This window comes from Diadema antillarum, unplaced genomic scaffold (genome assembly GCF_040938485.1).
Source record: "Diadema antillarum isolate AM-2024a unplaced genomic scaffold, OU_Dant_1.0 seq00000715_RagTag, whole genome shotgun sequence".
Taxonomy (NCBI): domain Eukaryota; kingdom Metazoa; phylum Echinodermata; class Echinoidea; order Diadematoida; family Diadematidae; genus Diadema; species Diadema antillarum.
In genome coordinates, this window is record NW_027271619.1 from 523,015 (window position 1) to 546,740 (window position 23,726).

A 23,726-nucleotide genomic window follows, 5' to 3' on the forward strand; every position below is an offset into this window, starting at 1 on the left:
GTTTTCCTTTTTTTTTTGAATTAAAGGAAAATTCTAAATGAACTTTAACTCATCACTGCAGCGGCTTTTTATGTTGCATAATTTAAACTGTAGATGACATGACCCTTACAGGGATATAATGAAATAATCTGGCTTACAAGCTTGTAATGTACGTATGACGAACACATATGACAAGATGTGATTAAAATTGTCATTATCAACAGAATGTCAATTGATTTGCATTTAGAAATATTCCCAGTAAAGTTGTACCTTGTAGGCTAACTTACTTTACATCACTATACAGTACATCCAGTATTCCAGCTCTGGACACAACATGCATGATATATTGGTACAGGTATTCAAGACAATTTAAAGCTCTCCTTGTATGCATAAATGTGTGTAACCAGGCTATCAGAATCATCACAGAGTCTTTTAATTTGTACTGCTATGTAGTGTGATTATCTAAAATGATCAAATTTCAGCATCATCATGAGGAAGTTTAGATTATAGTGCTGTCTCATACTATGTGATACATACCACGTCTGAGTAGTAGGGATGAAACAGAGAGCTGTAATATGATATTGATGATTGGTCATTTTCAATATTCAGCATGCCACAATTGTCACACTGCATGCACTCGGCACTATTTCTGTACTGCCACAAATGGCTGCAGTGGACTGCAACGGGTTATTTTACCTGTGATTATCCCGTCTGGAATTCATTCTTGTTGTAGTTGTTTTGCTTTGGACTGTAGTTATGATGAGCTCTTCAGTTTAATACACTGTTCCCATCAAGTACATTTCAGTGCTGGGAATTCAGTTTTATGTGTTACTTGTGTTTCCGAAAGACCTAGTAATACATAATTTACTAAATCTATTCCTTTTGAATGAATACATCTTTGTGTTCAGTATCCAATATATGGGCATTAGGGTTTGGTTTGTTTGATTTGTTTTTGTTTTTTTATTTTTGTTAGCTGTCACTTCTCATGCTGTAATCCTGGTACCAGTATGAATATATTTTGATGTGTCTACTGTACTTTTCTGGTCTTGCCCCAGTCAGCATTTTGGTAATGCTTAGAACCTGTTGCCAAAGCAGATGTTGTGTTTGCATTGGTGAGAAAGAGTCTATCTACTGCAGCTATCTGAATAGTCCTTTAGTTGTTTTTAACAATCATGCTGGGTAGATGATTACAACTGACATACATGCTGTACACTTTGACTTTACAATGTGTGGCTCATTCAGAGATGCCCGGCCAATGATTATGCAGTAGTAGGCAAGTACAGTGCACTCCCGTTATAACAAACACGGTTATAACGAAATTCTGGTTACGACGAAGTAAAAATTCAGGCCGCAACATTATCAGCGCTATGTATTGTTATTGTCTATTTGTTCGGTTGTAACGTAATTTCGATATAATGAAAGAAAACTGCCAGTCCCTAGGACTTCGTTATAACGGGAGTCCAGTGTACTCAAATCTGTACGTAGTACTCATTCCAGCATACAGGGAAATGGTTTGATCAAAAGATCCATAGCAGCACATCAGCCATTTTCTACCATGTTGCTCTCAAATATTCATATAAAAATCCATGCAAAATGGTAACTGCAGAGCTTAGACTGAATATTGTAGACTTTGGAGTTAATTACTTTTTGAGGAAGTTTTTAATTAAGTCAGTGACTTGTTCGGGATGATCTTGCTGGATGAAGTGTTGCCCACCCTCGATCCGCTCGACCCTGAGGTCGGGGCAGAATTTCTCCATGTCGTACGAGAGCTTGGTATGCAGAGCCTGGTCGGCCGTACCCCAGATAAGAAGACTCGGGACAGTCACTGTCCCGGTCTCAACAAAGAGCGTGCTGAGAACATTACGGTAGTAGTTCAAAAAGGTGGTAGCGCGCCCTGTGGAATATTTAATGACAAAGGTGATCGAGAGGCACATCAAAGAGGAAAGCAAGCATTCAAGCAAGGATTGTCATCATTTTTGTCATCATTCCTCACAAGGAGCGTAAATAATTAAAAAAACCACACAGGACAAAAATGACACAAGATGCTAAGAACATGGAAACAACAGAACAAAACAAGAACCCCACAGCACACATGGGACTAAGAGTTTTTTATATTTCCATATGTTGCATGAAAAAAACATAAAACAAATAGTAGGCATTTTTGCAGTAAGTCATTTCAAATTGAGAATTTGATTATTGTCATTTCTACCACCTTTCTGTAAGAAATATGTCTGACACTGAAAGCTTAGTTTACATTAAGTAGACAAATAAATCATGCCACATATGCTACTGAACAGATACCAACGTCAGTTTAGAGATACAACCATACGTGCATGTTATTTATGGTTCTTTGAATAGCGATCATGTACTGGTACTGCTTGTAAGTACAATGTACTTTGAAGTGCTCAATAAAGAGGTTAGTCCTCGCAGTAATTTAAGCATGTGATGTGTGTGCTGTTGTATGTGTGGCTTTGATTCGCCTCTAGTACACAGTACGTATATAATTTGAATATCAAAATTTAAGGACTCATTTGTGAAATATTGCTGGGATCGTCACACAGAAAGTAACCACTTAGAACCACAAAGTGTGGGAAACAGTCCATTGATAGATGTAATGAGTATAATGGAAACCTACTTATATGAGGTCAGACTTTTTGGTGTTTTTGTCTTTTTGGCATTACACTTGAATAAAAATGCAGTCAGCATTTCAGAAATTGAACTTTGAAATTTTGAATTTGAGCAATGGCTTGCATCACCACTGTATATCGGTTTGCTGGTACTTGCAGTGTTAAGATGAATTGTCAGTATAAAAGACTGTATTACCCGGTTGTGAGAAAGCAAACTTGAAAGCCTCCTGTTCCTCCTTTGTGGTCTTGCCCTTTGGGAGGCCCATCCCGATGGGTGCGTAGTCGCCCATCGTCATCAGCATCTCTGGGAGGCGGGGCAGCTGGAAGAAGAAGATGTACCTGGTGGGCAAAAAGAGGAGTTAGTGGAGGGAAAGAATGATCAACTCTTCACTTTCACTACTCAGGAACGTTTGCAGCATCTGTGGGACTTTCTGTCCAAGGGGTAAACATCAGGGCTCCATTTCATGAAAAGTTGATATGATAGCAACTCTCGCTGGAATGGCAATTGTCAAGGTAACGACAAGAAGCCAGCTTTCTGATTGGCTGTTGCTATTGGAAGTTGCCATTTTAGCATGAGTTGCTATCCTAACATCTTTTATGAAATGGGACCCAGATGTCTTGGTCTGTCCATTTGCAAACCAGTATCAATATAGTAGTACTTTTGGCATCACTAAACCTCTCTTTTGATTGCTCTGGAAACATACCAGTATATCATTTTGTTTTTCATACATGCTGATATAATGTTGTTGTGTTTGGCACAACTGACACATACCCAACTTAAATAGGACAACAAAAAAGTCAGTGGAATCATATGTAAGAATTCTAATGAGTGGCTACCAGTAAAACCATCAAAGAAGTGATGCTAGCATATGCTGAATCAGTGGCGGATCAAGAGGGGGGCACACCGGGCGCACACTGCCTCTTTATTTTTTGTTAAAGTATAAAACAAAAGAAATCAAAATAAATGGGGGGGGGGGGTGCGTGCGCCCCCTTAAATTCTGTAAAGCGGCCTCCCCTTAATGGAATTCCTGGATCTGCCCGTGGCTGAATGACGTGATAATGGGAGACATCCGCCTCCGAGGAGTTATAAGCAATATGCATATTACAACAGAACTTGGAATTGATGGTTTGAAGTGTGTTTGGTGATATTCAAATTCTCTCAAGGAAGAAAATATGCATGCTCCGACAGAAAGTGCAACTAAATGGGTAAGAGAATGATTTTTTTTGGTATCATTGTTGTTGTTTTGTTTTTCATTTTGGGAATTTTTCTCACTGGATGAGATACATACTCACCAGGACATTCTGATTTGGGGCAGAAAAGAAGTGACTAGTTCCGCCATTCTGTCTGGATGGGATATGTTCAGGGCAATGAATTTATCCACCATCTCTGGGTAGTGGGCAGCGAAGGTCCAGCCCACTATGCCGCCCCAATCGTGGGACACGAGGATGCAGGAACTGTGACCCAAGGCTTGGATTAGGTCGCGGACATCACCTGTGGCGGGTGGTCAACGTTGAGCATCATGCAGGGAGGAATTGATATTACAAATTTATGTATGATAAACTGTCAGAACTATCATAAAAAAAAAAAACGCTTGTCATATCACAAAACTATTAATAGACCCATGCAATATAAGCAAATATACCCTAAAAGTTACTCCAAGTAACCAACAGGGACTTTGATATGGAGATCAAGTGTTTTAGGGGTGCATATACAGATAGGATTGTTTCTTGGCGTGCATATATACAAATTTTGGTGTTGGAATAATTTGAGCGTGTGTGTGAAAATCTTGTGTAATACATACTATCAATATGAAGTGATGAGTCATTGCCAGAAAGATATCGTATACTGTGGAATATGAGAGTGCACACTCCTTCAAATTTCTTCATGATATTTCTCTATATGGTCATTTCAAACATGCGCCCTAGTAATGGGAAGCCTTGCAAAAAGGTTGATGTAGTTTCTAGACATGCTACTCGAAATTCAAAACTGGGAAAAGCAGACATCCACCCTATACTGTATACGCTGAATATTTCGCGAGGTTTTTATTTTCGCGAATTTTGCGAGTAAGGTGCTATTCATGAAATTAAAGACACGCGAAAATAATGACTCTGATCCCCAATATGAATTTGACCCACACATTTTCATTTCTCTGTTCAGTACAGTACTCCACGATCCCGAATTTAACCACTTGCGAAATCGTCGGGAAGTCCCGATTCATTAATATTTAGACTCGCTAAATATATTGCATATACAGTAACAGTAACATTGATGTTGTTGCAGTGTGACTACATTGTGATACTTTACTTGCATTTAATTTTGCAATATAGTTTCTCTGTGTACTATATTCTAGTGGGTCAGCCTTAGATGTTTGAAATTTGCAACGAATGTATGTGTACAAAGTGTTCACCAATGATGGCGTATCCATAGTTCCTACTAGGCTATAGACAATTGCACTTCTACCCGTGGAATTCTCTTACGTGATGATTACCGTCATGAACATCTACGTGAACATAATACAGTGTATGTTGTAGTGAGTGACCCCTTCTGCTATGAGAATGCTACAGTGGTCAAGCTTACCGACCAGCTTGTCAATGACGTAGTTCTTGACCGCTGGGGGTGCGTCACTCTCTCCAGTTCCTCGCATGTCCACAGCCACACAGCTATCCAAAATGAATTGTGAAGAAGAAAAAAATGGGATTGCAGATCAGCGTGCTCTGGACTTTTACAAAGACTTTGATTCTCATTCCTTTGATACATTTGTGATTTTTTGTTCCCCTTCTGAAAAACCATGAGATATCACTCTTCTTGCTTTTGTGTGTTGTTATGTTTTTTCTTCTTTGACAATATGCATATGTACATGCAACACATAATATTATACTCACTAACATCATTCACCAGTAAAGACATGTATTGTCTACTGTTTTTCTAACCATCGTCAAAATTACTGTTTGCCTTTTTTGAAAATAGAGATTAATGCCAAATGCTAGTGAAATCTTCAATCGACATTCATGATTTGAGTGGTGAGTTGTCGGAATTCAGATTTTTAGGTACTACAGTGCACTCCTGTTATGACGAAATGCTCGGGACCGGCAGTTTTCTTTCGTTATAACGAAATTTCGTTATAACCGAACAAATACAATATATAACGAAAACAAGGAACCACGTATATATATCATATTATATTTGCTGAACACTCATCATACACTGGAAAGCTATGTGAAATGTGATGGGATAACTGTATTACAATAATAAACGCAAGTTCCCCTCAGAAACTGTGCGTGACACAAGGAGCGAACACACAGTGGTGTGAAGCGTTCACCCATGCAGAAACGCTATAAATGCTTGTTCCGCTAAGTATTTTCGAAAGCAATTCGCATTTCGTTATAACGGAGCACATTTCTTTTGTTTTTCTTTGTCTGTGGTGCTCGAATAAGACTTCGTTATAATGGAAATTTCGCTATAACCGTGTTCGTTATAAGCAAATTTTGTTCCATAGACTTTAATGGTGATAATTTTGGGACCAGAAGATTTACTTCGTTATAACGAAATTTCGTTATAACCGTGTTCGTTGTAACGGGAGTGCACTGTACCTTGTACATGCAGTTTGATTATATGCTGTAAATGGGTAAGCAATCCTGGCATGATCAGTATGTTGAACTTAGTGATAACCAGAAGAGTATTACGGTCTAATGTAGCTTATTTTCTGGGTATGAAGTGGGGAGCTCTGTTCGTAAATGTATGTAGTATCCACAGCTATTTCCTTACTGGTAGTCTTTGTTGAACGCCTTGATCTGGTGTCGCCATGAGAACCAGCACTCGGGGAAGCCGTGCAGGAACAACATGAGGGGCTTCGAGGGGTCACCAGACTCCACCGCATGAAGGGTCAGCTCCTGCATAGAGTGGTCAAGCACAAATATAATGCACTGTCTACTTGGTCTCGAGTGTGGTCATTTCAAACTACATAGGCATGGCTGTCGCCAAGCACTAAGTCTTTGTGAGGAAATGTAAAACAGGGTCAGATTGACCAACTTAATCTTTGATGCAGACACACCTTGAAATAGATTAGTACATTTTGCACATCTACAGTCAAACCTGTTTATAGTGGCCACTAGGGTAACGACAAAAAGTGGCCACTGTAGGCAGGTGGCCACTATAGACAGGTCCATGGCTATTTGAATTTCAACACTTGCATTGTTTAATGGCATAAAATACCGCATATTGTTCTATAGATTAAATAACAAATATGAAAGTTTGCATGAGCAGCTATGATATGGGGATTTTTTTTTTAATGATTTACTTAATTTCAATTTTAAGCTACACTGTACCATATGTCCCCAAAAAAAATACAACGGGGCCCTCCACAATGATATCTTTTAAAATATTGCATCAATCTAAATACAAATTCAGGGTATGAAACTATAACTCATTGCCCACATCTTACAGAAAACCCCATTCGATTTGCTTCAGTGGTCAAAGAGAAATATGGAACTTTGTAGAGGATGTCGGGAATCTCTTCCCTCCAAGTTCTGTCTATTATTACCTATTTACACACAAGATCATCGAAGTGCTAAACTTGGAAGAATCAGACTCATGACATGCTTTACAACAATCCACATTTCTCTGTGACTGGTGCTGGCTGCATAAGGCAGGCGACTGCTGTATAAAGGGTCTATAATACATGTTCATCAATTTTGTAGACTAATTGGCACACTACAGTGAAGTAGTGAAATGCAATTTTGCTGTGGTTACCTTAAGTTTGATGAACTTGTGAGTGCCGAGTTGAGGGTCGTTCATACAGTCTGGCCGAACCTTCCTCTCTGTTTTCTTGAACATCCATCTTGGACCCTGAAAGACGAGGGTCATCAGAAGCAGGAAGATGCCATAGAGCCAGCTGAGTATGAAGACGGGCGAGAAGTAGATGTTTCTCACCAGAGAGTATTGAAGCAGACCCATTGTGCGGGAGCTAAAGGGTTAAGGGCATGGGAGGAATCGATGATCAGTGTGGCAGACAATCTTGTCATTTGTGAAATACTGAATTATGGACTTTTTGAAACACTGTAGAGTCTAAGAGTAGTATTGTTTCCAGTGAGGAGTGAAGTGTTTCATTGGCCACAAACTACAGACCTTTGCAGTTATTATTTTTTTTAATTGCCTCTTTTCTTTTTGTTGAAATATTGAGAAATGTGATTCATACATTGCTAACCCATTGACCCAAGTGTTCAGCTCAAGGACTTCTTACATTGCAACCATGTGGCGGTGTTTTCACTACAATTATTGGATTGGAAAGGTAAATTGTGATTTTACATATAATTTGTAAATATTCACCCATATCTGTCCCACCTATAGTCATGTAATATGAAAGATTTACGTAGCTTTTTTTTTTCTTCAAATTTTGACAGCTGCATTGTATATGTAATCTCAGTAAATTTTAGCATAAATGTGTCCAATTTGTTGATCATTAGTAGTCAACTACTATGAATTTATGGATAATTTACTGGTTTTAGCCATTAAAATGACAATGAGTCTGACTCACATCTGTGATCCAATCTATAGTGTACACATAATGTGTGGTAAAATCTGTGCAAAGCGAAGCTAGATGTAGCAGCACACCAGTAAGCCAACTCATGCAGTGCGTGATAGGACATAGAATTGGCAGTGCAGAGCAGCTTGCTTGAATCATGCATCCCTCAGGTTAATGTTTTGCATAGTTTTTGTGTTACTAATGATGTTGTTGCCATACTTTTTTTTTTTTGCTCAAGAAAGTCCACAAATATATACCTTATTCGCTCATTGTTTATGCATAAGGTTATGCAAAGCCCAGTGATGTATCTGAGCATACATGAGTATATGATATACTAATTGAAACAAGAAACAATAGGACCATGAAATTAGGTCCGTGATAAAACATAATATACCTACCTTTTGATATCAAAGTTATCATCAGCACTTGGTTTAGATGTATGTCTGCCTGCACTTGCTAGTCAAGCCAGCTCTTCAGCCTTGAGGGAACAGAACTGAGTTGGTTGTATGTATGAGAGGCTGTCTGTATGACCCAGTTTCTCCCCCAGCACAGAGTATATTAGTAGCAGTGGGATTCTGTCATACAATTTGAATGCTGTGCAGCCTTTGCACAGAGCACCCCATTCACATGCAAATTTACTAGGTGCTACAAAACACATTTCTTACTTTTGATCCCTAATATAGCTCAAAAACTACATATCAGATAACACTGTCATTGATGAGTAATAGCTGAATATTGTACAATTTTATTGAAGGTGATTTGACTCTGAAAACATGAGTCAGTTTCATTAAATCCATGATTAATTTTCGTTCCAGATTTTGGTCAAATTTGAACCCTCTGTACAAAATTGAACTTTACATAGGAACCAATGATGCATGTGTATGTCAGTGTATGCTTACAATAACCCTGAACGATAGTATACAAATAGTGAATGGTCACGAGTGCAATGGTACGAGATTTCGCACAAGGTGAAAGATATAGAGGCGCTCTATTCAACGAGGCGAAGCCGAGTTGAATAGTGCGCCTCATCTTTCACCGAGTGCGAAATCTCGTTCCATTGCACGAGTAAAGACCATACACTATTTGATTTATACAACGTCCGAGTAGATCTTTTTGGTCTAAGTAGGCCTAGAAGTCTATATATGTATGAAAAATATAGCCATACTTACATGTGGATCCACTGCGATTCTCTTTCTGGCTTGTGCAATCAATGTACGTCACAGCTACTAGCGCTCATACACGTACACTAGTACTTCGTAGGCCTACGTACGCGCATGCATGTACCGCACACATACACTGCGCTAGCTGCATGTATGATGCGATCCTCAATAATTATGCAACACACAGCACAGTACACGCAGTACCGTACAATTTCTCGAACCGTGGAATAGAACGAAAAAAATCGAACCAAGTTGCACGCAAAAATAGAACCAAAATTGCACGGCGCGCTGAATGGAGTGCTTATTGAATATCACGTCACCAACAATCCTCCAATCAAATTACAAGGATCTACTTGGACGTTGTATAAATATGAATATCACAAATACTACCTTTCAGAGCTCTGCTGATGAGGCTTCTTGTCTCGTGCTCCAAGGCACAAGGATGCTGTACCAATAATTCATAATGCATTAATTGCCCTGAGCACTGCTAGTCTGAATTCATGGTAAAGGGCAAAATGCATGTACATGAAAAAAGTAAGCACATGTTTTTCACGTGCTTGCATACACTACATTTCAAGATGAATAAAGACTAGCTGTGATTGTTGAATATCTATCTCATGAATATGTAATAGAGCACCCAAACTCTGGTTATTGTTCAGGACCATTGTCTGGGTGTTAACCACACACTCCCATACACACCAATTGAGCCTTGTGCAAAGTTAAAGCTTTGCATCGAGGGTTGAAAACAGAGCAAAATATGAAACCCGACTTAAAAATAAATCTTGAATTTAATGATACAGATTTATGCTTTCATTTTTAGATTACCTCCAACAAAATTGTACACTATTCAGCTATTGCTCATATCATTGTCACTGTTATCTGATATATAGTTTTGGAACTATTAAGGATCAAAAGTGGGAAATGTTTGTTGTAACACCTAGTAGATGTAGCAACATAAGCTAACTTATGCAGTGCGTGATAGGATGGAATTGGTGGTGCAGAATTGCTTGCTTGAGCTCACGTGAAGTACATAATTAACTGTTATAATTACTTATCTAAACAAGGAAGTACAGGACCATGAAATTACATTGTAGGTCCATGATAAGACATAATATACTCACCTTTTGATATCAAAGTTATCGTCAGCACTTGGTTTAGATGTATGTCTAGCTGCCTGCACTTGCTAATTAAGCCAGCTCTACAGCCTTGAGGGAACAGGACTGAGTTGGTTGGTTGTATGTATGAGAGGCTGTCTGTATGACCCAGTTTCTCTTCCAGCACTGAGTGAAGTAGTCGTGGGATTCTGTTTCGCAATTTGAATGCTGTGCAGCCTTTGCACAGAGCACGTACCCCATTCCCATGCAAATTAAGAACCCGAGCTTCAATGAATTCTTCAGTGTGTTCTCCACTGGCGTATTATGTAGGCCTAATGTGTGTCTTCACACTTCCCTTCCCTACAAAGTGTGCTGTCGTGGAGTCATCGTGCTTCACTGTATCTCTTCCAGCCACTGTTGTGCAATCACACTCGGGTTTCAGTGCCTGGGGTTTTGAATGTGAACGTGATGCTGTGTCAACACTTGGACAAGGGTCCAAAAGTCCAGTTGTTAATCAAGGCAGGCACACAGTGCTTTGAAGTAGAAAAAAGCTGTGTCATTGATTGCATGAAGTTCTTGTGAGGTAGACAATGTCATGCCTAGATATTTTCTGATAAAAATCTGTAGACATTTGTCCTTGCATTTGCTGTGCTCTCTGCACACAGTTTATATGAAAAATGACAAGGTCTCATTCAAGTAAACCTGCAGCAAATTAATATAGAACACAAATGTGTACAAATATATTGAAAGTGATAAGGGGCTGTGTTCTTCCCAGTACACCCTGCCCAATATTGTGACTAGATGTAGTGCAGAAATACACTTTTTCCATGTGTTTTACTTCTGTACAAAACAAGTGACATTGCCAGGCTGTGCACTAGTACCAAGTGATGTTTACACACATGTACAAGTACAGCAGTCATTTAGAAATGAATCTTTGAGAGTCCATATATGGAGACCTACCATTAAGTCTCACACGCCCGACGTTCACTCATGCCTCTCTCTCTCTAAAAAAAAAAAAGACCTCCAAAACGCACAAAAGAATTCTAGCCACCCAAAAGTCATATTGAGGAGAATACTGTTTATTTCTTTTCAGATCAGAATAAGCCAAGTTATCATAATTATGTGTTATGCACCAGATCACTCACTATTTACAACTTTAAAATGCAAAAGATTTTACTGTGTTGGGGGGGGGGGGGGAAGGGTGGGGGTTAAATGCTAAAGACCTTTACTGGGGAGGGGGGTATACACCCCCCCATGTCGCGTCACTCTCTCAGACAGTGCAGATGTAAAATCTTATAATTAGCTGCTCTCTGATCTTAGCATCTCTGTATCTCTCCAGCATCCTTGTTTGCAGACGGTGTCTTTTGAGCAGCTCGTATTTGTTGTGTTACTTAGCAACTTTGTGCTGGGCACCATGGTATGAATGCAATTTAAGGGTCACTGGACGCAGCTTTTAACATTGTCTTGTAAGAATTTGTGGTGTGTCATGCTGATTTGTGTAGATCAAGAAAGTGTATTTGCTTACGAGTTCTTGGGGAATGAAGCCCTCATATTTATGTGGATTGAGTGATAAGGCAGATATGTGTAGTAGAACACATCGGTGAAGGTTGAGGAAAATTGGTCAATCATTAAAGTAACAAATCTTTACAGTTTCAGTGCTGCCATCGATCGCTGGATGAGAAGAGTGTAACAATCGTGACATCATGCATGAACAACAATGTAAAGAAATATAAAGATAATTCCACAAAACTTCATATTTTATGCAAAGTACTATTCCTTCCTCTTGATACTGACACAATTATGTTAAGTAATATAATTCCCCCTGTTTTCTGAAAAGGTAATATCACATGCTTTTTCATTATGCTATAGAAATGAAAATATGTTCAATTCTGTTTATATCATTATCCATGCATGACGTTATGAAATGCTGTAGACATCTTACTTCTCATCCAATAATGGCAGCACTGAAACTTTAAAAACTCATAACGTGTGAACGGATCGCTTGATTTTCCTCAAACTTCATGTTTGTGTTCCACTAATATTGCTGCCTTCACTCAATCCACATAATATATTTGAATTTCATTCTCCTTGAACCATGCCCACAAAAGCACACTGTGCTGATTACTGCTTGCAACTGGGATCTTGTTTGAATCTTAATTCTGATTATAGCTTATGCAATGAGATGGGGATATTGTAAACATATACCAGTGGATGTAAAAGATGTCCAAATGTATTCTCTGAAAGAGATGCTTATAAAATCAGATTTCATGAAGACATTGCCGATGTATTAAAGAGTTTCAACAAGGGCAAGAAACCTATACAAGTGATCTCTTGCATAGATTTAATCATTCTGTTCTTCACATGAATGACCCTCTTTGTTTTCTTGCATGTTTCGTCGAAAAGGAACGCGGACTGTCACGATGGATGAGAATTTCTTCACAGGCTATCGGAGGAACATCATCCAGCCAGAGGAGATACTCAAGTCAATCACAATTCCTTGCACCCAACAGGTTAGAAAGTTATCCTCAGTCTTCTACTTTCTTCTTTTCACTTTCTTCTTTATGTTTATTTAGTTCTTTTTCTTCTTCTTCTTCTTCTTCTTCTTCTTCTTCTTCTTCTTCTTCTTCTTCTTCTTCTTATTATTATTATTATTATTATCATTATTATCATTATTATGGGGGAGGCTACAGAGGGAGGGGATGGAGGAATGAGTATGTATTAGATATATTGACAGTTAGGTGATACCTTTTAAGATACTCAGGCAGAGTGCATTGGAGGAAAAGGGCATGGAGAGGGATGAGTGGATGTGAGTGAATGGACAGATATCTATGGAGGAATGATGGGGTCAAGGGGAAAGGGATGTGCATGAAGAAATGGAAGGTCAGATTGTACTTTATAGATTTCTATGTCTTTATTTCATGTGTTAATATATATATATATATAAATTTTTTTTTTTTTTTTTTTTTTTTTTTTGGGGGGGGGGAGGGGGATGGGGGAGGGGAGAATGGGAACTAGAGAATCCAGATACAGACACATGTGCCTGTAATGGTATACCTATGCATGTCCAACTCTGTTGATATGGAGCACAGAAATGACACATCTTGGTCAGAAGGTACAGAATTTTCTGTTATGCAGATATTTCATCAAAAATGCTGTGTGTCTCAGTGCTGAGAGGAACTGGCAGCAATCATTCTCTCTTGTGCCTCTGTTCTGAACGGTCTGTGATAAGACAATAATATGGTTTACAGAAGATGTAAGCTAGCTGTCCATTTGTCTGTCTATTCCAAGTCTTTTTTTGCAAATGAAGAAAAAAGAAATAGACAACACAACTGTTGAATGGATTTTCTTGGTAATTTGCCCAATTATGCAACATGAAATGCAGACAGGCCATGGTACCAGCAGATGTTGGGCAAATCTAACAAGGTCAAAGGCCAAAGAACTATGGCTAAAATGACGTAATTTCATCTTTGATCTTCCAGTTGGTAGGAAGGGTAGAAATTACAAGGCACTGTCCACTGGCAATTTCATCACAGAAGAAGGATTGACATTTTTGAGCAGTAAATTGCCTGAAATTACAGTAGTTAAAGGTAATGGGTCAATGTCTTGCAAACAGATTTGACTTTGTGTTTTGTTCTTTGTTTGCATCCATTTTTTTTTCAATTTCCTATGCAGAACGAATACTTCTACGCCTACAAGCAGTCGCCGCGACGAGAGGATGACATCGCTATAGTCAATGCAGGTATGAGGGTGGTCTTCGAAGAAGGGACGGACATCATTAAGGACATCACCCTGGCCTTTGGGGGGATGGCGGCCACCACGGTGCTGGCCCTGCAGACTATGAAGAAGCTGGTCGGAAAGTAAGTCATGACGTGGACGGGCTGCCCGTTGACAAAAGAATTGCTCATGAAATATATTTTGTTGGTTTTTATAGGATCATATGCCTCTCCTCATCACACACATTGTACACCCCCTGCCATCAATAGGGAGCTTTAGATTTGTGACGCTGATGCTTTGGGCAATGATTGTGTTGACCATTCTCCTCACTCCCCCCGTTGTGTTGCAAAGTAGCTTTAGATTACGCGAGGACGCATCCTATAATAAAATGGCGCCCCCATATATCAGTGCATCAAGTAGCTCTCTGCGTTGTAAACTGAGCGAATGCAAAAATGGTCCAGAACACATACTGAAAACTCGGATGGCACAAGATCGAATTTGATATAGGCAATTTTTAGGGCGTTATTATAATCACAACCCATTTGTATGCTTTATTTGCCCATTGGTACATCATTGTGCATCTCTTGGTGTTCTCTGTCCACAGGCACTGCACTCATATAGTGAATCAGAATGTCAATGAATACGGCTTATCCATACCATTTATCATTGCCGTATCACAAGGGCTTTTGCCTATGGACTGATTCGGGTTCGTTGAGGGCAGCAGACATTTTACGGCACAGGGCGCAGCCATAGTGGGTGTATCGGTGTGTATCAGCCGACCCCCCCTGCTCTCCCCCACCCCCGGGCAACATGTTTATCACGCACTTGTAACAAAGGTTCGCGCACTAGCAAGCATTCGCGCACTCAGTACGAGACGCCCATTGGCTAACGCAGTTTTTCATTCTGCGCGTGTGCTAATGTAGGGAGAGGAGTGGGAGAGTGCGGAGGGGGGGTCGGATGATACACCCAGTATGGCGCTGCTCATGCCAAAAATACACATAGCGCGTCACAGAATCGGTCAATAGGCTGGTGCACCATGGATCATACTTTCCCTTTGGTCATACTTTAGTTAGAAATATTTGTATGCTTCCTCTCTTAACATCCTCTCTCTCCTATACCTTCCCCTCTCCTCCCCTCCCCTGCCTCTGCAGGCACTGGAATGAGTCCATGCTGGACACAGCCTTTTCCTCCTTGGCAGACGACTTACCCCTCCCACCTGGAGCCCCTGGGGGTATGGAGGCGTACCGCAGGTCCCTGACACTCAGCTTCTTCTTCAAGTTCTATCTCATGGTGCTGGAACAAATGGCCGTGACCCAGGTAAACCAGTGGCTACTTTTGTGTTTGTTTGAAGATTCCCATTGGACAGTCTTCTTACTGTCCAGTGTCTTGTTATCAAAGTTAACTTGCTCGTATTATTGAGATCCATAAAATACTTGTTCTGTGGCTTCTGCTCATTCGAGATTTCTTTGTCATGCTTTGAGGAGAAACTTATGGTGGGATTTTTATCATATTAGCCCAAAGCATGCTACAAGAAGTATAGATGGACTGAGCAGAGTTAGGTTAAAATCTCTCAAGGTGTCTAATTTTATGCTCCCTCTCTTGAGGATATGTGTCAGGCAGTGTCAGTTATTGAATGATACTGGAATAAGAGAATTAAAAGATTTCGTCTGTTACCAGCAGGAAGTCAACACATGCCGTCTGATTATTCATTAGTAGTATCCATTTATTTGTCTTTCCCCACCAGTCTTCTGTTGCCATGGGAACTGTATCATCAAGCTACAAGAGTGCGACATCACAGTTCAAGCACGTGGAAGTGAATGGCACCCAGTTTTATCAGGTGTGTGAACGCATTTGTTCAGATAAAATTTTTTAAATATTTTTATTTTTATTATTGTTAGAAATAGTTTTTTTGTAGTCTTCTGTCATTTACATAGAATTTATAAAGCAATGCAAGAAATTACCATCTTTGACAAAATTTGATCTTAATCTATGTGATCAGCCTCTGAAAGCAAATGTATATGGATGTCTTAGAGTATGCCGTTTGTAGTACATAAGAACAAGTGAGATATGGAATCAGAAAATATGCACTGACTGAGCGGAAAATGAGTGAGGTAGAACAGATTTGCGGGGCGAGGGTAAGAACAGTGCAAACAAGTTTATCTGTCCAAGTAAGTTTGCCTGATGAAGTTTTTGCCTGTCGTATATATGTGCCGTACATGTTTATGTATAAAAGCTTCTGGGTAACTTATTACTACCCTTGTGAAATTTAGTAAAGATGATAACTTAGTTTTCTTTCAGTGAGAGTGTTTGATGCCATGGAATTGAGAACTAATTATACTCCCACCTCCCCCTCCCCTTGTTTGGTTTCTTTACGGCAGGAGGTTGCCCCAGGGCAGCCGAAGCGTGATCCTGTTGGGCGCCCTCTGGTCCACAAGTCAGCCCTGAAGCAGACCACGGGAGAAGCCATTTACATTGACGATATGCCCAGTATTGTGGGTAAATATGTACTGGTATCTGCAGCTTATTTTCAAAGGCTTACTATAGAGAGGTTTCCACGTGCTGTCTTAATAAACATTTCACTTTAGGGCCTATAGGGACAAACATTTCAATTAGAATATTCCACATGAAAGTTTAAACCAAGTTGGTTGCAATTAAACATCAAACAAAAAATATTTTAGTCGCCATGCCTTTCTGTGAATGATGAAGATATGTAGATACTGTATAAAAATTCTACATAATCGGTATAAAAGGAGCTATTCTTGTAGTAGTGGGCCTTCGGTGTCGGCTGTACAGGGATTCCAAATAATGAGTGTAACCATCAATGACTTAAAAGCAATTAAGGGCAAGCTTCTCATGCAGGTTAAAGAAGTGTCGCTATGTATTAGGCTACCTACTACTGCAAGGTCACATATACAACTAGAGAGCGCAGACCTCCGCCAAGCAGCTACTTTCCACAGATGATCTAGCTCTTCCCAAAGAGATTTTTCTCCTCTCCACCGCTGGGGAAAAGCTCTTTGGGCTCTTCCATAGAGATCAGTGATTTCCACCCATAGGTATACATGCTGAAAAATCGCCCTAGCAGAAAGTGGAGCACGCACTTTAGTGCGTGTATTAAAACTTCAAAAATGTGCAGCTTGACCTCCCCAAGTTCATTGACCCTACCTGCCAAAATATCAAAAATCCTTCATGAATTCCCCAAATATTCTGGGATCACTACCAAAATTTAATCATCTGTTACTTGTGTCATTCTCAACCTTTGCTGCAAGTTTCATCCAAATCCGTGCACAAACTTTTTGAGTTATTTTGCACACGGACAAACTAACCTGCAAACAAACCAACGGTAATGAAAACATAATCTCCTCCCTTGGCGGAGGTAATTAATAGCATACCAGCGTGTATAGATTGACTATTCACATCTTAGGGTGATCTCATCCTCTTCCTTCATTGTCTTTTTCTCTTTGTTCTCCTCCTCCTCCTCCTTTCCTCCTCCTCCTCCTTTCCTCCACCACCACCAGACCGGCCAGCCATACTAATATTCTGGTATCTTTTATAGCGGCCGTTCATGTGACAATGCCAAACACCCTCATCAATGTGTGTATCAATGAAACACTTTTGACTATTCAGTGTGAAAGGAGTTTGCCATTGAATGGTGACCATGTTAACATACGCTGTGTACTTCCATGCAGGTGAACTATACATGGCCTTCGTGTTTAGCCAGAGGGCCCATGCAAAGATCACGTAAGTATGATGTTTTTCTCGTATTAGCTTGTCTTGAGGTGCCAGGCCAGGTCAACCTGCACAACTGCTGATATGTGTTTAGGGTTTTCTCTTACATTTTATGGTCCATAACCTTCAACATGGCCACCTGTCCAGTAACGTGGTCATGCCGACAAAGCCCGTCCCACACAATCCATTTTTCTCTGTTCATATTCAGCATATAGATCACAGCAACATACAGTGTCTTGAATATGAAGAGAGAAAAATGCATCATGTGGGTTGGCCTTTGTTGGAGTGACCAAGTTAGCCAACAGATGGCTATGTTGAAGGTTATGGACCATAAAAGGTAAGAGGAAACCCTGAACTTAAACCTGTAGTTGTGCAGGCTGACCTGTTTATTTGACCACTTTCGTTGACAGATCTCGTCCATTTCAATTAGACACTCAATGTTCCTTCACGATAATGCTCAAAGTGGGGAAAAATGTAACTTGTCATTGTTGTCTTTAAAATTAATATGCTCATTATTCATGACATTTGTCAAACACAATTAGGTATCAATGCAAAGAGAAAGAGTTTCTTTTATCCTTACAACCAACATTGCGCTCTCCATGGTTGACATTTATAAAACAGTAGCCCTCAAAAGTGGGATTTTTTTTTTAATGTGCACTGTATAGATGTACATGCAGTTGGCTGTTCACTCTGATGTAGTTGTTGAGTGGCAGGCACCAGACAAAGCACAGACTCTTTAATCCTCTTGATCTCTTGTGTTGTAGATCTATTGATACCACAAGTGCCTTGTTGCTGGAGGGTGTCCACGATATCATCTTGGCTAAAGACGTCCCTGGCTCCAACCATGTTGGTGCTGTCTTTCACGACGAGGAGCTCTTACCAACGTCAGAGGTATTGTAAAAGCTTGCGCATCACTTACTGCAGAAAACGACTTCATGATGATTCAAATATTACCGTAAAGAATGTCTATACAAAATTTGATGTAGATCAGTCCTGTCGAAGTGAATACTGTAAAAGTGGAAATTTTAGCGCATTTCATGCAACTAGAAGCTAGCGTGAAAATAAAAGCACTCAATTTTTTTTGCATTCCATTTGTTCCAGTATTAATGTCTTTATTCCGCAGAATTAAGAACATGTGAAATTCAGCTTACCTGGCTGAGCACAAAAAAATCTTTAACACGAAAATATCCACTTTTACAGTACACGTCATGATCATCATATTTCCATGTAGAGCATGTAATTGTGTGCGCCATTTCAAGCAATAGCCAAAATTCACAATGGTAGTTTGTATCAAACCTATGGTTTAGATTTAGTTAATAGACTAAAACTAGCATGAAATAGGCATACTTTGCATACTATATGAGCATGTCACTGAGCATTCATTATCGGATGTCTGTTGGCATAGGTAGTGTGTCATGTGTGTCATTTTCACAGTAAAAGTTACGTATTGATTTTAGTGATGTCTTATGTAAGTCTATTTTCACATGTTGTATGTTCCATTCAAATGTTTACAAATTGTCAGAACTGTGTAGACAGACCTCTAGGATTCATATGTATTAGTATAGGTTATTTTGACAAATCAGAAGACCTATAAAATGTAAGATTGTCGAACATGTTTTTTTTTTCTGAGTTTTTGTTTTTGTTTGCTGTGTTTGTGCAGGTTCACCACGTTGGGCAGCCGATTGCAGCAGTCGTTGCTGAGAGCCAGGTCCTAGCCCAGAGGGCAGCCAAGCTGGTGGTGGTCCAATACGAAGACCTGGATGCAATCATCACCATCGAGGTCAGCCCACTGTCCCCATTGATTGTCCCCCTTTCCTGGTCCTATATGCACCCCCCCCCCCCACCCCACTGTCTGTACATGTATTCCATCATAGACATTAATACCACGTGAATGAGGAGAAGTTAGGTGGACAGTCAAACAACAAAATCACCATAAGTTTACTACCATAATTATGTGTGTGTGTGTGTGTGTGTGTGTTTGTTGTGCCATGCTGGTATTTGAAACATCAATTCATATGTGTTGTAAAAAGTTCTGCAGTCTCAACTCAGTTGGAATTGCTTGATGTACAGTGAATATAATGTAGTCGTCACAGAATGACTACAGCACAGATGATGATGAAGGGGATCATCATGAACACCCCATGATGTTTTCTCTTTTCTGCCTCCATCCGAGATGGTGCTAGATGTATTACTGCATATGACATATATTTAGTGAGTCTAATTTTGCGTAAATTGGGACTTCTGAACATTCTTGCGAGTGGTCAGTTTGCGATCTTAGAGTACAGCAATGGACAAAGAAATGTATTAGTGCACGTCGCATTCATGTCAAGATCAGAGTTAGTATTTTTGCATGTTCATAAATTCATGGATAGTACCTGCATCGCCAAATTAACAAATATAAAAACCTCGCGAAATATATGATGTTAACAGTTCTCATCCATTGCCATTTATTTACCTCTCTGTCTAAGAAAGTAGAAATGAAGGTATTGCCACCAAGAGTGTGATCTTTAACCATTGCTCTCTTTTAATTCTTCACCTGAATTCTTCTTGATTTCATGCTTTTTAACCCCATGAAGGATGCCATCGCCAAACAGTCGTTCCACTCCTCCACGAGAGGCACCGAAAAGGGCGACATCCAGGAGGCGCTGGAGAAATCCGATCACGTGATCGAGGGGGAGATGAAGGTCGGAGGTCAGGAGCACTTCTACCTGGAGACGCAATGCGCCTTTGCCATCCCGCGGGAAGACGATGGAGAGGTGGAGATCTTCTCCTCCACACAACATCCCACGGAGTGCCAGGTAAGGGGGGGGGGGGGGGGAGAGGAAGAGGAATCAGGTTGGGTAGTTTGAATGTAAGAGACACTGATGCTCAATCGTAACCCATACACTAACAGGATACTTTGATGGTAGACCTGCCATTAAGGGCAAGGTAAATTTACACTTTATTCTAAGTCAAAATTTCAGTGAACATCATCCAAAATGAAAAAAGAAAATGAATGCAGCAATATTAATTTGTGTGGCATTTCTTTTTGGCTTGTCACTACAGGGATGGAAATTATGATGTAGGTCTTCTCTACCGGTGGGTTGTTAATCTGGCAGTCTCTATTTAAGGTCCTTCCAGTGTGTGTGTGTGTGTGTGATTGTAATTGCATCCATCTAATATGCACCCAACTGATGATGATGATGATGATTATTTTTTTTTGAAGGTGATGATTTATTTTGGCTGGGGGGCATTTCATGAAGGTTTTTGTCTGACAAATTCGTCGGAGAAATTCGCTCTCGGCCAATCAGATGCAAGGATTTCGGTAGCTTTTATCAGTTTGTCAGAAAAAATATCTGACAAAATACTTCATTGAGCCCCAGTGCTGAAAATCGATGGTTGCAGATGGGCTCCATGGTAAAATTTCACAGTAACCCATTCTTATTCAAAGCATGACAATTGCCAGAATTTTCTCAGTTTTCGTGCAAGGAAAATGTTTTGCATGATGAAATGATATGCTCCAGCACTTTTTTCCCATTATTCAAATTAAACTTGATGCTGAATACTAAGGCTGGTTTTATAATTTTCCTGTCTGAACAAGCCATTAGTGTTCTGTGTTTAACATGATAAAGCGTTCTTTCTGCAAACTTGATACTGTGAATGAAAACACAGGAAAGCGTATTCATGTGGTTTTATCAACTTTTATCATGTGCACATATATCTTTTTTGCTTGACAGAAAATCACATCCGTCGCACTAGGGGTTCCGTTCAATCGGATTGTCTGTCGGACAAAACGTATCGGAGGAGGATTTGGTGGCAAGGAGAGTCGCAGTTCCATGTTGGGCGCCATTTGTGCTGTGGCAGCTTGCAAGTAGGTAGTCTCACCTCTCGATTTTAATGGTCACTCATGTCTAAATGGGTCAATAAAGAGCGACTTTACTTTAACGTTGTATTGTGGAATTTGAAGATTTTTAAACATCCAAACATGCTTGGGCGTAAATGTGATAGTAGGAACAAAAAAGATCTTATCGTGAAGCAAATATATATTGTGTGGATTGAGTGACTTATAATGTGAGAATCTTCAAGCCACTCAATGCAGCTAATTTCTCACATATTTCTCTCATTTGTCTCTGCAAAGGAAAATACTTTGTTGAGATATTATCATTATGTTGCTTGTCAATATGTCATTCACGTGGCTGTATCAGAAAGCTGTCATGTGCATTGTGGTTGAAATGAACAGTATTTGTTTCTGTATTGTTTGAGAATCTTTATCATGCTTGGAGTGATAATGAAATAATTATCAATGGTAACCATATTATTTATCAATTCACATCCAGCAAAAAAAAAAATGGAAAAAAAAAAAAAAAAATGCTTGTTTGTGTTCATCTCAATCTATTAAACTTTGGCATTTCTTATTTTCGTCGTCATGGAACTCTGACTGAATGCTCACATGTATGTTTGATACCAGTATTCTCCAGGAGGCAAAATTGTTACATGCACCAAAAGGCATGGTATGAAATTAAAGTATTTGATGTCACTTTTCCTTCCCCCCTCTGATCCTCCCCCACCAAGGTTGAATCGTCCCGTCCGATTCATGCTGGATCGGGATGAAGACATGGCGTGTACAGGAGGCAGGAACCCTTTCCTAGGACGATACAAAGTCGGCTTTACCAGCGAAGGCATCCTGACGGCCTTGGACATCAATCTCTACGCCAACGCTGGCTTCAGCCACGATCTGTCTGCAGCCGTACGTCCTCCCTGAATCACATTTGATATAGGAAGATATTAATAGATTTTCATCTTCATTTCACTATATGATTTGTGTCTCTACTCTCATAGATTGTATAGCACTGTTTTAGATCCTTATTGTTGGTAAGGCATTTGTTATTAGATTCAAGCAACATATTTACACTTTTTTGCATCATGCAGGCCATGGCAAAACTTTAACAAAGTTTTTGATATAGAGACTGTATGTAATGCTATTCATAAGTGTTCATGTCCATTGTTTACACACTTTCTCTCCCCTGCTTCTTGTTTCCTTCTTATTTATGTCATCAAATCTTGTCATATATCATTACTATTATCATCATAAAGGATGCAAAGAAAAATACAAACATGCATACACTGTGGAAAACAGGATAAATCAGTTCAACAAATACCGCCAGAAGGCAGAGTACCTTGGCATTTAGAAGAAAAAGAACAGATGTAATGCAAAGATTATCAAAAAGTACAGACTGGATGAGACTCTTCATAGACAAAACACTGGTAGAAATATGTTGTTGCCAGTTAAACTTATGAGACTTCGAGTACTCCCTAACAAAGAATATTGGTGATGATCCACATGAGTATGTGTTAATAAAGAATATCAATGCAGCCAGTATTTACTGCAGTACAATGCATCTGAAGAATGTGACACCTTGTTGTCAACGTTGTACCTTTCACAGTCTATGATTTGTAATCATTACTCCCTGCTTTTTCTTTTCCTTCCAGGTAATGGAGAGGGCAGTCTCACACGTCGACAACACGTACAGATTCCCCGTCACTCGTATCCAAGGCCGGCTGTGCAAGACCAACCTCCCCTCCAACACAGCATTCCGAGGCTTCGGCGGTCCCCAAGCTATGATCATCTGTGAGACCTTCATGACAGATATTGCCCACAAGTGTGGCATCTCACAACAAAAGGTTGGTTGATACCTGTAAGCATGAACGGAAGGTTTTTGCGTGTACAAGTCCCGCTGTATGGGGTTAGGTTGCCCGTAGCTACCCCAAACGTCAGTGTTACATGGAGGGGGAAGGGGGTGTGGTAGGACTGGAGAAGTAATACTGTAAGTATACTCCTTGACTGTTCTTTCAACATAAATTCTCTTTATATTGCTAATAAGCTGCATCATGTATTGAAGTCACCAAATTGATGTGTTGTTACCA

At 39.8% G+C, this 23,726-nt stretch overlaps 1 protein-coding gene and 1 pseudogene across 1 annotated transcript in view; one reads left to right on the forward strand and one right to left on the reverse strand.

Annotated features, from left to right (window-relative positions):
* Positions 1 to 23,726, forward strand: part of LOC139737916 (xanthine dehydrogenase/oxidase-like) — a 63,525-nt gene that overhangs the window by 27,982 nt on the left and 11,817 nt on the right. Inside the window, exons 12-23 of the mRNA XM_071648583.1 lie at positions 12,786 to 12,892; positions 14,055 to 14,239; positions 15,248 to 15,413; positions 15,841 to 15,933; positions 16,475 to 16,592; positions 17,783 to 17,834; positions 18,587 to 18,713; positions 19,483 to 19,602; positions 20,399 to 20,620; positions 21,539 to 21,672; positions 22,374 to 22,548; positions 23,292 to 23,483. Coding sequence (XP_071504684.1) covers positions 12,786 to 12,892; positions 14,055 to 14,239; positions 15,248 to 15,413; positions 15,841 to 15,933; positions 16,475 to 16,592; positions 17,783 to 17,834; positions 18,587 to 18,713; positions 19,483 to 19,602; positions 20,399 to 20,620; positions 21,539 to 21,672; positions 22,374 to 22,548; positions 23,292 to 23,483 — 1,691 coding nt within the window. The remainder of the gene's footprint in view (positions 1 to 12,785; positions 12,893 to 14,054; positions 14,240 to 15,247; positions 15,414 to 15,840; positions 15,934 to 16,474; positions 16,593 to 17,782; positions 17,835 to 18,586; positions 18,714 to 19,482; positions 19,603 to 20,398; positions 20,621 to 21,538; positions 21,673 to 22,373; positions 22,549 to 23,291; positions 23,484 to 23,726) is intronic.
* LOC139737930 (epoxide hydrolase 4-like) lies at positions 1,530 to 7,560 on the reverse strand (annotated as a pseudogene).